We start from the raw sequence: 17,952 nt of genomic DNA on the forward strand, positions 1-17,952 counted from the left end.
CTATTGTTGCACCCACAACCATTGTATAAAATTTGCTTTCTTTTTATTAATCTTAGTGATGGTTCGAGATAGCGGAACCCCGTCACTGTCGAGCACAGTGACAGTTGTCTGCACAGTGCTGGATGAAAACGATCACTCTCCCATGTTTCTTTTTCCCACCTCTGAGATCCATATTCCAGAGAACCAACAGCCTTCTGTTGTTTACATTACCCGGGCTGTAGATATGGATGCTGGTGATAATGGAGCTCTAAGATACAAAATAATTGGTAAGTTACACTCTGTCATTTTTGTTAGTATAAATCAGAAAGTATATAAACAGCAGTATCTAAGTTTTAGACTAGTCTTGATTTTGCCAGGTCTCCCTAACTCCCATCTTGTCCACATGCTTCTTTCATGTGGAAAAAAAAATCTTTCACCCCTTTGTCAGCATTAATAAGCACTTTCCGGGCATACTTTCAGTCTGCTTTCTGGATTTGAAATGGTACAGAAAAGAAAAACAAAAAACTACCAAATGCTGGAAGGAGGCATTAATCATGAAGGCATGATAATCATGAAGGCATGATTTTGTTATAGTTGTGGAAGTTCTGAATGTAAATATACCCTTGCAAATAAGTATAAGAATTAATCTAATTTTATTTATTTACTTCTATTTATTTAATTTTATTTCATGAGAGCTTCTTTCACCCAGCAATTAGTAATGTCATACTTGGTTTTCATATTGCCAAACTCTCCTTGTGTCCACTATGCCAATGTAAGCGCCACAGCTGTTCAAAGCCTCCTGTAATGTCTTTGCACAAATACAAGTTTCCTGTGCTTACTTTGGTTTGTGGCTCTCAGCAATAGCTTAAATGTAGGCAGATAGCTACTGTGGTAACAGCCAACACATTTTTCTTTGAAGAAACAGTTATGAATTCCTTTATGTTTTCTTGGTTTTAATTTCACAATCTTTTATGATCTTTAATTTAATTACCTTTGGTCTTTCTACACGTTATAAAGTATGTATGCCATTCACTGTTAGTAAAAACGCTGACTTTTCTGTCGACTGCTTCATATTTAACTTCCCCACCCCACACCCCCCAAATCAAGACCTAGCGCAACTATTCACTTCCAGGAGACAGGTTTGTAGAAGACAACAAGGAGCAAGTAATTACAATTGTCAGCAATGCTTTATAGGTTTCTGGAATTTGTAACTAAGGTTGGGAAGAGGTCATTTTATGCAGCAGGATAGATGCAGGAGATTTTATAAGGTGTGCTGCTTTAGGAAAGAAGACATGCATCTGGCAAAATAGCCACTCTGTAAATTGATATGACATTCTGTATTTACTGTCATTGCCACTCACTGATTTAAATGAAATGCAGGTTTTAATTTGTATAAGAGGAATAAAATACGTGAAAGGCACATGAGTGCACCAGCTGTATGAGCAATTGGATCATGTTATTGCAATTAACATAGTGGTATTCACAGAGGATTCTTTTTTCAAAAGCAATTGTTTGTGACCATTTTATTTTTTTTATGTGCTTGAAAGGTGGAAATGTTGGAGAATACTTCACACTAAATAACACTTCAGGAAAACTGCTGGTCACACGTAGCTTAGACAGAGAAGACGTCAGCAATTTCACTCTTGTAATTGAGTGCCGTGACCTAGGCAGTCCCTCGAGAAGCTCCACTGCACAGCTCACTCTAATGGTCTTGGATGAAAATGACCACAACCCGTTGTTTGCAAAGATCCAGTATCAAATCTCCGTGAGAGAAGACCTAGAGGAAGGCTCAGCCATCCTGGACCTCTTTGCTTCTGATGAAGATGATGGCCTGAATGGCGAAGTTACGTACTCCCTCATTGACGACACCTTTGGAGCATTTGCTGTCGACAGTGTAACGGGATCTATAGTTACTACAAAGGCACTGGACCGGGAGACCAAATCCCAGTATACGTTTAGGGCAGTGGCAAGTGACTGTAGCACTCATTTTCCAAGAAGCGCCACTGTCAGTGTTGTGGTGCACATTGATGATGTCAATGACAATGATCCTGTTTTTTTGCAGAATCCTATAAGGGCTTTTGTGCCTGCTGAAACCCCTGTGAATGAGACAGTACTCACTGTGAGAGTGGAAGATGTGGATTTGGGATCAAATGGAGCTGTTGTTTTTAGCTTGATGACAGTGGAAACTGTATTTCGGATTGATGCGAAGACAGGTGACATCATTCTTCAGGAGCCCTTGACTTCCAAGGACTTCAGTACCCAGCTGCTAGTGATGGTTGCAGATCAAGGTATCTCACCTCGAACAGCCACAGCTATGGTCATTATCTTTACAGAAGAACAAGAGGAGGAGATTTCATTCACCCATAGCCTGTATGAAGCAAGCGTGCCTGAGAACAGTGCAGCAGGTAGGCATCAAATTCCAATTTGTGTTCTTGCAGTTGCCAATCTCCTCTCCTTTTGGAATGGTAATTGAAATTAATAATATAGGGAAACCTTTTTCCAGTGCAGCAGCAGGGAAAAGTTAATTTGTACTTAGTAAATACCCGTCTGCCCTTTTCCAATACACCACATGAAGAAAAAGCATGGTCTGTTAGTTGGAGGCATCGTCTGGCTCTTGAGTTTGCTGCCTATGTACAACAGTGATGCTCATATTAAACTGAAAGCTCCCTGTCAAATGTGGTGTGTTTCCAGACCTCAGCCTGGGAAGTCCTGAGCATCAGTGGGTTCACTGTTTTAACAAAGTGACTTTAATGATGGGTGGACAGTGTTTACTCATCATTTCACTTGTCAATGCACACAAGCTCAGATGAGGTGAATCGTGTGTACCAGCTGCAGCATGACACGTCTTGTTTTTGCAAAACCCTTCATGAACTGTAGTAGCTTTCAAGAGATACTCTAAAGCCTTACTGAAGTTTTGGACTTTCCAGAAGAAGGAGAATGGGATGTAGAGTGGGATGAAGGGGAGAGAAGTTCAGAGACGGTGGTAGATTGTCACTCGGGCAGGCTTCTACAGTGTATCTCTAGGTAGAGCCTGCACTATTGAATGCTACCTATACACAAATCAGCTTCAATCACAACATGCTTACAGATTTATTTATTTTTGTTCCATATAATGATGAGAATTACTGCTCCACTTTCTGTCATTCAGAGAATATTAGTAGTTATGCCTCCTGCCAATTAGATACAGTAAAGTACCTTTTCCTGCTTCAGGGGCTGGATTCATCCTAATGAGGGGCAGAAAGGAGTGCCTTTCACATTTTTCTGCCCACAAATCCCACTGTACAATTGACCAGATGTATTTAGAGATTTGACCTGCACTATAGTCTTGATTCAAACACTGCCTCATGACATTCACCTTGAACAAGTCATTTATCCTCTTTATAGTTCAAATTTCCCTCAGTAAAATGAAAGCAATATTCCTTTATATCCTAAGGGTATTGTAAGACTAGTGAATTCGTAGATTTTGAGTAACAGCCTATATATTTGATTAGGAATCGGTAAAAAAGAAATGTGTTAATAATTTTGGAAAACCAATCAATATTCTTGGATAATTGCAAACAGAATAGAGAATGAAGGGTGAAGATGGCTGTTGCAGTAATTACTGCTGAGGCTACTCAGCCATTCCTTTCTCTGTGCCTGTTTGGGACTACAAGCCAAATTTTCAGCAGATAAGGATAATGTTGTGAGTATTACTGACGTTTTAATTAACAGATTGAAAATAGGCAATGAGGTGAAAAATTTTTTTATAATTGACTCTTGTTTTTTTAACCATAGGTGAAATATTTTGTTTTCGGGCTATTTTTAATAAGTTGTGATTAGTGATCAAACCACCAAGCTAGAGCATCCCTGTAGCTCTCTCACTATCTGTCAAAAAACATGTGGGATTTTGGAAAAAGTGGAAGGTTTTCAACAGGAAAGAGTGGAGCGTGCAGTAGCCTGCTAGTTAAAACACTCCTGAAATATGGAAGGTGTAGATTGAGGGCTCTTCAGGCAGAGGAGCATTTCTTTCCCTCTCACTCCTTAATGAGCACTCTGAGTACAGAACCTGTGGGATAAGAAGTACTTTAGCATTCTTTAATTATTTTTTTTTAAACCAGTGCTTCATTTATTGCTTCTATTACAAATGCAAAAAAAAAAAAGGAAAAGAAAATCCCTAGACACATTTTGTCCTGATGTTTAAAAAATGCTCTTTATTCCATGAATTTGACCAGGATTTACAAGTAGTTTTGGACACCATAAAATTAAATTTTTCTGTGAATATGTTTTACTAGAGTCGGGACTGTACAGTAATTAATTGTGTGTCACTTTGCAAAGCAGAGTCTGCTCTGGGGGAATTGCTATTTCCAGAAGATACAGTTTGGATGTCCCAGCAATCTTTGTTAATCTCTTGTCTTCTGTTTTTTCATTGATCTACCCATTGAGAGTCAATTGTGGTGTTCTGTGGGGGCCCTCCATTCTGGGGTGTCCGGAAAGTGGAAAGCAGAGAGACCGGGGTGTTTCCAGAGGTGAGCTCTGGGCTCTCAGTTTTGTCTCTCCTTTGCTGCAGCGCACTTGTATTTTCAGCAGGTGTGGTGATAACCTGTTTGTCAGGCTTCCCAGGGGAGTAGGATTTCAGTCTTTTCAAGAGAGGTGGGATTAACCTTCATTAATTCTGCATTAAAATTTCTTTCTAATTAAGAAAAAATAGTAAGAGGGAAGATCGGGTTTTTTTAGGTTTAAAGAAAGAAAATCAAAATCAGGGCTTTATGGCAATAGATAAACTGATCTGATCCTAAATTTTCCTAAGTGTAGATACGTTGCTGGGTCAGGCTAGATAATCCAACCTGAAATGATGGAAATGCCCCAAGGAACTGTGGTATCAGAATGCCATAGTCACATGTTCTGCCATTCCAATCTATAGAAAATATAAATAAGGTTCAATTTAAGTTGGTTTGATTAAAGGAAATTTAACAAAGCTTCAGGGTAAACAGGAGGGTTTAATACCAAAATGTTAGTTTGTATATTTAATAAAAGTCTATTTGCTAAGAAGATCAAATTCTTTTAAGAGTATGAGAGATTTTACCAAATACTAATACTGTTTTAGCTCTGTTTGTAGTATTTTCTTATTTATATAAGCATAAGTAACTATCAAATATTTCTCATTTCAGTGGGAAAAAAACATGATTATAAATAAAAATCTCATAGAAGTTAGCTTACAGGATGTATGTGATTCTGGGACCCCTACAAATATGAATGGTACCAGTGTATTCAGTCCAGGGGAGATATACATTATGTACTGATTATTTGTAGAACTGGTATTAATAAATGTGGCTTTTCCTCCTAATTTTATTTCTGCCTTAACTAATAGAGTGGGAAAACTCGTAAGTTTATTTTTAAAAGAACCAAAAATCTGAACAGTATAAATGATGAAAGCCAAAGCCAAGGGTCCTTAGTTTTAATTTAGTTTAAACTCGTCAATTGGGTGAGTGCCTCAGGAACTGGTCCTTGTAGTCAGATTTTCTTTAAGTGTTTGACCTCAAAGTTTGATGACCTTCAGAAAACCCCATTCTTCTACTTTTTGTTCAATATTGAATATTTGATGTCTTTAAATATTATAAACTGCATTACAACAGGCACTTAGACACTAGTCAATAAATAATCAAGTCACCGTGGTCTCCAGAGGGTAAGAAACCTTTATTATTCACCAAGCTTTCACTTGTATGGTTGTTTGCATAGCGCTTCCTTGAAGACAGATTCAACAGTAAAAATTGTTGACTCCTCTATTTTTTTCTAATAGATATAAAATATGTAGCCTCTTATTCTGTAAGTCATTTCTTTTTGTGCTTCTTTAGCTTTTTCTTTCATGAGCAATTAAGAGGTCTCAAGAAATAACGGCAAGGATGAACCAGGTTTAGATGACAAAGGAAGGGAAAAGAGACTACTATAATGAGCACTGAAGAGAGAAAAAAACTAATGGTACAGTGATACAGTAGCTCAGTTCTGATGCCTATGTTGTGTCCTAACACAGAGTACAGTGAATGTTTTTGAGTCTGTTTGGCCAGGTAGGCAAATCCTGTCCATGCTGCTATGCTTCAGTTTCAAGTCAGCAGGCATAATGTAAATGTTGGTGTGTAGGCTACTTAAAGCAATTTGAGATACTTTCAAATGCAATCAGGTTGTCTGACTGAACTGAAAAAAACCCTAAATACAAACATTTTGCATAGTGTTTCAAACCAATCTGACTGCTTTCTGCTGTGACCCTGATCTCCCTCCTTCCTTGCACTAGCTTCAGTGCTGATCGCATCCTTGTCGTACCATTTCAGTGTACTTTGGAGCCAGAAAGCTACTTTTCTCTTAATTTTCTCCAGGTTAAGTGTTACATGTTGTGACCTCTGCTTGAAGCAGTATTTCAATCACATATACTTGAAACTGCGAGCTCCAGCAAATGGGTACTGTCTTTTGCTGTTTACTGATGTAGACCCTGTTGTGACACAACAGACCTCAGAGTGTGGTCATATAGTTTTGACAATGAACTGTAAAAATTCACTGTTTGAAGAAGTCATTTTCTGTGAAAGGTATCAGAAATAGAAGAAATTTATTTTCTGCCAAAAAGAAGTTCTAAACAATTTTAACTACATGAAAAATACGAAATTTAAAGGATTAGGATTTGAGGATCCAGAGCAACAATTTATTAACCTAACCCCTGCAAAACAGGGATTCAAGCAGAATTGCTGCTGCTTCCTTTATTTCTGGTAGTTTTTCTTAAATACACAAACAAACAAAGACTGCTGACAGCATTAGAAGATAAATAAGTGACATTCTTCAGATCTTGATTTTTTTTTTTTTTTTTTTTAAATCTTTAATTCTGCTCTGAAGATGCTATGAATGGTTGCCCTTGCAGGCTTTTGTAGTAAATCAAAGTTGGTCAGCAATGAAAATTCAACCTACAACCCCCTATTTTAGTTCCTAAAATAAACAGTGCAGCATTCATATCAATCTTTACCTATTGGACAGTTGGATCTTACTTCCAGCACTTTTCTAGTAAATAACTTATAAATATATTGACTAGTACAGAAAATTACATCTGTCAAAATTGGCATATTTTTGGTTTTGACAGTCAGATTTTAGGTGCAAATGAGAAACCACTTAAACCAAAATTTCCTGGTTTTAAAAATTAATAAGTAATGATGCTAAAATAAAAACATAGCAGATAGTTCTAAGAGCAACATTTCCTCTCATTTTTACACTAAAGTCCTTTCATCTGACATCCAGGACACTGAGTGTGAACAGCATGCCCTTTGTAACATAATAAAATAGCTGGTTGTCTGTAATGCTGTTTGGAAGAGTTCAGGTTGCACAGTATCCTCACTCCATCACAGTTGTATGGGATCACTTACCATTAAATTAAATAATTAAAATCATTAAAATCAATTGCCATATGTGCTAAACAAGTTCATAACTTGTTTGAAAGAATAATTCTTTGGAAATCTTGATAGTGCTTTTTAAACTTGCTACATTTTTGTTAAATGTGATGATTCTGAGCAAGATAATGTATTCAGTTACACATTTTTTCTCTAATCCCATTTCAAACAGGATTTTTATTTTATATCTCTTGTATACTATATTAAATTATTGCTCTTTTCATGGAATTTGGATTCTGCTTGAATTGACACATAGCTATACGTGTAGTTTCATCTTCTCATTCTCTGTCAAAAGATGGCTAATTAAAATTTTAAAGAGTATTTCATTTAATATACTGTTAAATCCAAATTGAATTCCAATAAATGAAGGAAAAATAAACTCTTTATGGTGATTCAGAGGTAACATGCGTTCCTATGATGCACACAAAAAAGGGCTATTTTCCTTAAAAGAATTCATGAAAAGGTGAGATTTAAATGACCAAAGACAATATAACCTGAAAAAAAGGAATACATATGACTTCAGGTAAGAGGTAATTCCAGTGGTACGTGGGAGTTTGCAATTAGGAAAAGTTAAAACTCATCATTTTATTTAGGCAGGTGATGGTCTTGTGATCAGATGAATAATTTACTGGGCACAGGAGGGATAGACAGTGCCTTGCCTATGAAGTTGTAATGTAGTGAAAGTCAAGGAGCATTTGTTTTTATTGTCTACTATTTTATTTCATGAATGAGCACCTGGTCTAGTATGTAGGTGCTTGGCTGTGCATCTTCTATTAATTACAGTAATATAAAATTAGAATAAAACCTTCTAAAGTGGACATGATGAAAATGTCTTATCGCTTCTATAGGTACATCTCTTCTAACTGTAGAAGCTTATGAACAGAAATTTACAGGAGAAAATATAACGTACAGCATCTTCACTGACAAGGAAAGCTTATTCTCCATACACCCTATTACAGGTACCTTTTTATAATTTTTTTTTTCCTTCGGGTGTCTGTGTGTAGCTTAAAGAGTGTGGTCTCTAAAATGTAGCAAGTTCCTACCACAAGATCAAGGGGTAGATATCTTACTCTCCTGTTCCAATGAATAAATCATTAGGAAAACCAGGGATGTGGAGAGACCTGCACTATTGTAAACTTGATGTGGAAAGAAGTTGAACACCAGTATACCTGTTTAAAACACTCAGTTCCAATTAACTATTGATCACCAGGTGTTGGGAGCTGATAAACTACTGCTTTGTATTCTGAGCTGAGACTTCATCTTGTTTCTTACCATAAAGTTGCCCCAAAATTCAATAAACATAATCCTTCAAAACACTCCTAATGTTGGAAACATTAGACCCTGGTTGAGTTTAATACTCTTTGCTTCAAGCAAACCTTGACAAGTCTGAAAGTCAAGTTTGTTTATTTTTTTTGGCAATTGTATTTGTGTTCTGCAGCAGGTCTGCTTTCACCTGCTCTTCAGTCAGGAACTTCAGCTGGCAGAAGAGCAGCGCGTTCCCTCTGTGCATTGCAGCTCCTAAACATCTGCAGCAAAGGAGTTTGCCTCTGAATAGCTGTAGTCTTTCTGGGATGGCACAGACACTGTAAGCAGTTTTCCTCAGAAACAGTGTAAATATTTTGTCCTCTTTTTTAAAAAAGGCCTTCTCCCTGAGTTCCTGGAAGCTTTAATCACTGATTATTCTGATGTCTCCAGGCATCAACTGGTGTACTCCTGTAAAGCTATCATGTCTGATGCTGATGGACAGTTAGAGTTATTTTGGTTTGTTTAGATGAGGGGCACTTGAAGTGCATACACTTGATTTCCAAGTCCTTCTTATTTCACTGAAATAAAGCTAGAAAGATTAATCTTAAAGAACATCTTAGACCCAGACAACTTTATCCTCAAGAAAGTGAATCTTCTCCAATATCACCTCCAAAAGGAAGAAAAAAGAAAAAACAGATCAAATGGGATTTTCCTTTTTTTAAATGAAGCCAGGCTGAAAATGGTTATATGATGCTTTTTAAGAGTCTCCTGAGCACTCTCTTCACAAACAATAGTAGAATCTCTGTAGCAGTGGATGTCACGAGTCTTCTTTTGAGATATTTGAGCCATTGTGATTTCTTCTGTTCCGTTTCTTCTGAAATCTTTCTTCGGTTTCTTAGAAAACATTAATTGAAGTGCAGCCTTTCAGGACCTTTTAAGAGCAGTTCTTACCTCAGCATTAATTTTGACACCAGTGACTCTCTACCCATTGTTTCTACAGCAGAGTATTTTGAGCTATATTGATGCCCTTTCTATCTAGGTATTCTAAACAGCCAAAAGTCTGCTCTACTTGTCTTCTCAAGCACTGATGTTAATTAACCCCACTTTGGAGAAGACTTTCTTCCATTCTAGGGGGATTTATATTGTAGAATCATATAAAGTGTAGTAGGAAGTGACCCAAAGACATGAACTCTGACACAGAGGGGAATCAATTGTGCCGAAATCTGACCGAAGTTTGTCTGTAGTGTTCTTAAAAACCTGCAGTGACAGCGATTCTGCAAACCCTCTCAATAGTCTGTACAAGTCTTGGCAGTTGGAAAGCTTTTACTCATATTTATCTGAATGTTTGTTGAAATGATTTAAACATTACTTCTTAACCTAGTAACAATAGACATAAGACAAAGGCAAAAAACCTATTATTACATATTTGAAGACTGTTATCCTGTTTCTTCTTCATGTGCACTTTTCTAGAATGAGCAACTCTGGGTCTCTGACTTGTTCCTCCTAGGTGGTGTACCTCAAACTTGATTATTTGCTCCACTCTACACAAGTCTTTCAGTTACTCTCTGAAATCTTGAAGTGTATTCCTTCTGACACTGTCTATTTTGCTTTTACTGTACACAGAATGTGATAATTTTTAAGTGTTGTGCTGAAGAGAGACCACCTGCCAGCTTTGAAATCTTTGTTGGGGATGCTATTCTTGAACACTGGACAGATCCATAAGTAATAGTCAATCACTGCTGCTTATCTTATAAAATAAAAACTGAAAAGCACTAGCTTGGAGAGCCACAGTAAATGGGTTCTTACGCTGTCACAGGTCTGGAATATAGATATTCGTGGCATCACTACTGAAAAATCCATGCAAAACTGAATTTGAATTCTAATGAAATTAACATACAAATTAACTACGTTTGATGTTTAGATGTAATGAAGAATTTTTAGTATATTACTATATTACCTAGAACATTGAAACAATGAGCACGGATTTCCAAGGACATTTCAGGTTTAATGTGGATATGTCTAGTTGTGCTTGTAGTCTCAATAATTTTCACTGATTACTTTTGATAGAATAACAGTTGGGGACAAGCAGGCCTCACTGCATCAGAAGGATGTTTTACCAGTTTGTTAGTCAGATACAGAAATTGATACAGCTATTGCCCAATTTGGATATAGATGGAGGGCTAGATGTGGCCGCTCTCAGATGAGGGCCAAGAGTCTCTTCAGACACATCTGGCTCACTGTCATTTGTCAAGGAACACATGTCATGCAGCCACTTTCTCTCTATCCCTCTACAAGCCGATTTGAGGCTGTGCTTTAGGAAATTGCCAACATGGTGATTGATCGGTGAAAACTTAGCCTTCCAAGATTTGTACAGTAACTAGAATGTGGAGAGTGATGTTAGGTAGAAGAAGGACATGGTGGGGAGCTTGCTGAAATTCTGTCATGTGTTCAGTTAAAGAGACCATATAAGTTAGGAACTTCGTAGCTACATTTGTGTGTGTTTTTTCCTGAATACATGTGTCACTTCTCTATTTTTTTTAAATTTTAATAAACCAGGTGAAATCACAGTAAAAGAGCCAAAGTTTCTTGATTATGAAGTTAAGAATAAAATACATTTCTCAGTTATGGCTGAAAATAGCTTGAATTCAGTGCTCTGTGGAGTGACAGTTTTGATACAAGATGTGAATGACAATACACCTAAATTTGAACAAAGCTATTACAAAGCATCAGTATGGGAAGGCCAGAGTCCTAAAACAGACATCATACAGGTAAGTGGAAATATATCTTCCCAAGCCCAGTACTGTAGTTAAAAAGAAGTTTGGTTGATCTGTTCATGGCTACAATCCTACTAGGGCTGTTCTGGACCAGTGTCTGTTAAACACTGAGAGTGGTGTTCTTGCTGTTGCTACTGCTTTGCTTGAATAGCTAAAATACTCAAGTATTTTTTCTAGACCACATTTCAGATCTTTCATTCAGCTTTGTTAAGTGAAAGAGAATTCTTTATCTTCTTAATAGTTGTGCAGCTGGACTTTAAATTTTTTTATTTTTTTTTTAATTTCTGTTTCTCTCTTCAAGTAGTTGAAAAATACCATTCAAAGTTGTGGTTCTGGTTACAGTGTAGGCTGGGTCTTGCATTAATGCGTCTACTGAAAGAGCTATAGCAATAAAAAGAATACTTTCAACTCATCAGACTAGTAGAGTCAAACCCAAGTGTTCAATTTAAAATCTGATGCCTAAAGAGCAGCTTGTCTCAATTTAAATGTGCAAACACTTCTTCCTCTGAATGGATCCATTCTCTGAAAGTGTTTCCAGCTGGCCATGTTAGAGCAAAAGAAGACATCAGTTGAACTAGAAGAACACATAATTTCCTCAGTACATGTTCTTGCATTGCAAGTCAGGTCACAGTGAGGGTCATGTTAGGTACTAAAGATATTCCTCCTCTAGAGAATAAATAAATGGAAAGCTACAAATGCCTCCAGGGCAAAGTGATTAGAAACTGATGGACATTGTATTTAGAGAAACATATGTCCAGGAGTGGAGAAAAATCAAAAGGCAGTCAACCCAGATGTGTAGTCAAAATTTTATGACAGAATACATTCTACTATGTTTCCTTTATTCATTCTGACTGGTTGCCTCTGCTATGGTTTGGATCCCGTACTCATTATAATGCTTGTTCAGCAACCAGAAAAATACAACGATGACTCTTCAAAGAGTCAGAGGAGTCTTTAAGAAACCTGTTCACTGCTGTTGAATGTTATTTGGTCTGCTGGTTTTAGAGCTTGCCTCTGCCCTTCTTACATTTTCTGGTTTGTATTTTTAAAAGTAATTAATGAAGTATTCCATGAAAGCTCTGAAAACTTAATAATTTAATCATTTTATCCTTTGTCTGTTTTTATAACAGTAATACTTTAAGGGCAGTCCCAGACCCCTGAGAGAGTGCATTTTTATGCACTAAACAGAGACAGCGTTCAAACAGCAACCTTATAGTAATATAAGCAGTGCAAAATGATTGCATTCAGCCCTAACGCTTCATGTAACTGAATTTCAAATTACTCAGGGAAGGAATTCACGTGCATCCCACTGCAATTCATGAGAAGATTTTGTGACCTCACATGACACTCATGTTGGGGACCAGTATGATTATTTGCTTAAACCTGTGCAGCTGAAAGGAAAGTAATGAGAAATAGATGTCTGTAGTATAAGGTTTTTTTCTTTCTGAAATCACATTCTACCATTTTGAATAAGCCTCAGTTTTGCTCCCAAACAGGTATTTGCAACTGACCTTGACAGTGAGCTGAATGGAGAAACCGAGTACTCAATTTTATCTGGTAATGAAAATGCAACATTTCTAATTGATTCAGTGCGAGGGATTTTAGCAACTAATACAGTCCTAGATCATGAAGACACTTCATCTTACAGGTTTGTATGCAAGGGTCTTATAAAAAAGTCTTTTTCGTTTTGTTCGCTTTAACTTGAGATTGCTCGTGTTACGTATTTTATAGTTGATATCCATTACCCGCAGAGCCTGGGTGCAAGCCAGACAGCTTTGAGAACAGCACTAAAGCTGCCCATTTGTACTGTGGATTCTTGCATACTTCTCGAATTTAGGGGAAGAAATATTGACTTGTGTAATCAATGGCAACACTTACTGATATAAGTGGGTGTGATGATTCACTATAGGAATGATGACAGTTCTTGGATTTTAGTTTATTAAGAACTGTACAACCATTCCTTCTCTGGAACCATTTTTTATAAGTATGTAAAAACACAGAGAAAGAACTCAAACCAAATCCAAGAAATAGGGACATGATCTGTTCTTTAATTAGAATATAGTTCAAATTTTCTTCTCCATAATGTGTTAAAGATGCTCCTGTAAGCTGTTTCCATCTATAAGCTGTCTTGCACCAAGTATTAGTTTTTTCCTGTTTTCCAAGAAACTGTGAGAAAATATGATCAAGTGGACATGGTAATTTTTCATTCATGTCATAATTGGAATTAGAAAGCAAATAAGTAATCATACCTTGAAGAGAAAATATGAGTATTCAGATTCATTAATACACCCTTTTTATGTACTACAGTCTCTATAAAAAGTAGATTCCTGTGTATGTGTCAGTAGAAATTACCTTTTTTTTTCCATATGGTTGTAGCATCAGTTAAAGTATTTGCAAGTTTTCCTATCCTCTGGGGCCTCAAAGTTTTAAACATCCAATCAGAATTCTTATGAACCAGAATAACTTATAGAAAACCACATCAAAAATACCAACAGAACATGATTTTTTTTTTTTTAATATTGTTGTAATTTGATAATAGTGCCCTAAAGGAGATACTTTGTTTTAACTTAATATACAGAACACTTCATTTGGAGTTTATTTTTCAGTTTTTCACTGAATCAAAAACATCAGTTCTGATTTTTAGTCATTTAAATAGCATTATACATTTTATTTGTAAGTAGTACTTTAAAAGAATGCTTGAAATAAATCCTTCAAAGGAAGGATGTTTACTCTTGATGAAGCGTTGAACATGTAAACATAGTAATTCTCATATCTGTCTTTAACTGGGAACCTGATTCATTTCAGTATTTATTTTGGAATTCTAGCCTTTTAAATTGACAGTTTGAGGAATCTGAATCTTCATATTCCTTCTCTTTATTAATACGTTATTAATCTGTACATTGTTAGGTGAAAAGTGAATAGCAAAAGAAGCTTTCAAAACTGTTTTCCTGTTTAATTTCAAAATGTTACCATTGGTTCTTTCACATTTGCAAGGAGTTGTTTGTTTTATCTAAATTGAACATTTTCATCCGCAGAAGTTCTAAGCCCCTTGTAATAGGAGTTATAAGGAAAGTGTTGACAGAACCTTAATTTTAATGCCTTGTCTGAGATGTTTTTATGAGAGTTTTTTCCTGAAACCTTAGAATGTGATTATTTTTAGTAAAATATTTCCATATGTGTACCTTACCAATATTCATTCTAGAGAAAATACACTTTCTATATGAAATTATACATGGTCACCAATTGAATACTAGCCTGCAACTCAAGTTATGTGTTCTGTCAGCGTCAGAAACCACAGGGACAGCCAGAGCAGAGCTGGTGTGGTTCAGGAATGGAAGTGCTACAATCCACAGCTTCAGTTACAGCCTTGGTATTTCATATTGTCATGTAAACATTTAGGAAATAGCTGTTTGACACTTTGAACAGAAACTGTGACTTAGAAAACAGAGGGAGAAATAATGCATTCAGAAGATCTGCAGGGGGACCTAGAAAATATGATGCAACATGCAAACAGTTGTTAGTACACAAAACATTTAATTGAGATGCCAGGCTCTGACTTGTATATCCTTTTGCACAGCTTGATATTTTTTTTTTTCTGTTCCTTTTTTTAGAGCACCTCTTGAGTTGATTTAATTTTGAAGTCCCATCTGGATAATTGTTAATACTGGGCAGTGGTGAAGTCTTCCCAATAATCTTTGCTTACAATAAATATTTGCTGTTTATTGTTCAGAAGCTAGTTCCCACAGAGAGTAAACATCCTTTTATCCATGTTTATCGGGTCATTACTCTTTTGTTTGCTACACTGTTTGTGGAAATCAAAAGGTTGTTAACAGAATCTACTACTTATCCTTACAGGAGCAAAATGGAAGCATGCAGGCAAAAACTCTCTTAATCTGACAGTGAGATTCTGGTCCCACTAAAATCAGTAGGAACATTGCCATAGTCAAATGGTGCATGTATTCAGTTTTTTCACTTTATCACTCTCATTTACAATATAATAGGGGGCCTATTCTATACCTCTGCAGACATTTTGGCTGAATGTTACTTTGGATGTTTTCATATTACCCGATTTTCACATTCCTGTTGTCCCTTTATAAACAATGAGGAGAGTCAGGTTCCTTCAAAGGACAATTTCATAGTTAAGTTTTAATTCCTGCTCTGAATTACCAACTGCAGAAATGTGTCTTATTTGAAAGAGTCTTGCTAGCATGTTTAACCACCTACCTCTGGTATGAAATTGGGTGAAATGAATACAGATGAATACTTCCTTTTCTTTGTATGATTTTGTTATGTTTTTGCCACCTAGAATCTCCTGGATGTTTTTCCTGCAAGACACAAAAAATAAAACTCCAGACAGTCAACCTTACAGAAAGAAAGATGGAATTTAATAGTTGCAATGAGGAGCAGAAAGGGCTAATCGTTTAATTCGTAATTTTCCCCTTGCTTATAACACTGGTGGATAATTCAGTGATTTCTGGCCAATAGTGACAATTACTGTTTCCTTTAATTGTAGGTTGGTTGTACAAGCTGCTGATAAAGGAAACCCCAGACTTTCTGCTACCAGTATTGTGAGGATACAAGTGTTAGATGTTAATGACAATGCTCCAGTTATCCAACCACTAGGTGAAGTGAAGGTCCCAGAAAGTAAGTGTGATAGTACAGCTAAGTTTTGTTAAGACTGGGATTTGTCAGGCAATGATAGTGCTTTTGATGATTTGTGTAACCAAACAACTGTGGTAAAAAGGATAATGGATTGTATTAATACTGAAATATCAAAGTAAATTGTGATCTGCTTTTGCTCTCAGAGGCATTATTCTTAATCTTTAGACATTGTGTTTAAGAATAGTTTGGAACAAAACCATAGGCAATTCAGAAAGAGGAAAACAAACTTGCAGAAATACATCTGTAATCTGTTCATTTTGGACTCCAGTGTCATATTCTTCAGATGTCTTCAATTTCTGCTTTTCTCCAATAAAAATACTTAGCGTTAAAACAAGCATTGCTAGAAATGAGACATTCTGAACTTCACTGTGATGAAGGAAATAATTTCTGTAAATTTGAATGAAGTGTTAAAATGCTCTATAGCTTGATCCAGTTGATGATCATGAAGAGGAGGATCCAGGACCTCCTGAGTTCTCATCCCAGCATACATCTGGTATGTTGTGTGACATTAGCTCAACATTTGCAGACCTTGAGTCTTAAGCCCAGCATTTTCAGATACAGGCATCACACATGTGATGCATTAAGATACACAGCAGAAAATTTATAAAGATTTAGATGCTGAAATTCTAGTACTCCTGTTAACAAAAGATATCAAGGCAGTATTTCTACTGATGTTTTCTAGCCTTCCCTAAATTTAGGTCCCACTGGTAATGATGAGTATGGAAGTCATGGATGCATAGCAGCTGTTAACTACTGGCTACTTATTTAGGTTTTTGCATTCCTTTTAAATACACTTGCTTTAGGACATTGCATGGCATTTTTTTAGGCTTAATGCCCTAGTTATGGAAATGGAAATGATTTAGTTTCTGTTAGCTCCAGACTTTGTTAGATGATCACTAATAGGTTCAGTTTGCAATCCCTGGTACTGTCAATTCGGCACATTACAAAAACTGTCTGTATCCAGCTTCTCAATCTCATAGGACTATACCTTGAACTCTTAAGAATTTTGTGCCACATAGGTCTGTCTGGAGATCTCGTTTCTCTGTAGTGGCCTTCTCCTTTGGAAAAGCTTTAGAATTGCATTCACTGGTTCTACGCAGACCAGGGGACTCCGATGCCTCAGTTAAATATTCTTGTGGAGGTTTGTGACTCTCTTCAATAAATTCATGTCACCTAAATGCCTGTGGAAAACCATGGAAGCTCCTGTTGCTGGGTAATAAACAGTTATGGCTACACTGGATCTGGGAAAGTCTAAAGAAAACCCAAATTAAAATCAGGATAAAGCAGATGCATTTGAAGAAATCCAATACTGTTTCCATAGCATTTCTGGATATTGCTCTTGTTCTAAAACAAAAAGTCAAAATACAACAAAAGCTAATACAGAAAGATTACATATATCTAAGATTCAATATTACAAAATTGGCAAAATCTTCAGAAATTGTAACATCATCTTTTAGCTGTGACTTAATCTGAAAATTTTTATTTCAGATGCCCTGCCTGGTCTTATAGTGACTAAAGTGTCAGCAAGTGATGCAGACTCCAGGCCAGCACTTCATTTTGGTTTTATTTATGATAGTTCTGGAATGAAATTTGCCATCGATCAACACACTGGTGTAGTCACAGTGGTGGAACCATTAGATTTTGAAGAAACTGCTGTATATAAGCTGAGAATCATCGTTTCGGATTCTGTACATCAAACAGAAGCAGAACTCACCATCCTTGTTTTGGACATCAATGATAACCCACCAGTGTTTACTCAGGATTCATATCAGGTGGGAACGTGGCAAATGGACAACAAATGTGATGTCTTTCCATTAATGATGATAAATAGTAGGAGTGCTTGTTTATATTTGTCTTAAAAATGCATTTGAGCACTGAGAAGTAAGGTCTCTGCA

General features: G+C 36.5%; 1 protein-coding gene across 1 annotated transcript in view; it reads left to right on the top strand.

The window, feature by feature from the left end:
- The window catches only part of DCHS2 (dachsous cadherin-related 2), a 122,674-nt gene that overhangs the window by 93,914 nt on the left and 10,808 nt on the right, over nt 1–17,952 (top strand). Inside the window, exons 12-18 of the mRNA XM_074864938.1 lie at nt 57–266; nt 1,527–2,384; nt 8,228–8,338; nt 11,181–11,392; nt 12,892–13,043; nt 15,909–16,039; nt 17,546–17,829. Coding sequence (XP_074721039.1) covers nt 57–266; nt 1,527–2,384; nt 8,228–8,338; nt 11,181–11,392; nt 12,892–13,043; nt 15,909–16,039; nt 17,546–17,829 — 1,958 coding nt within the window. The remainder of the gene's footprint in view (nt 1–56; nt 267–1,526; nt 2,385–8,227; nt 8,339–11,180; nt 11,393–12,891; nt 13,044–15,908; nt 16,040–17,545; nt 17,830–17,952) is intronic.

This window comes from Strix uralensis, chromosome 4 (genome assembly GCF_047716275.1).
Source record: "Strix uralensis isolate ZFMK-TIS-50842 chromosome 4, bStrUra1, whole genome shotgun sequence".
In the NCBI taxonomy this organism is placed as follows: Eukaryota; Metazoa; Chordata; class Aves; order Strigiformes; family Strigidae; genus Strix; species Strix uralensis.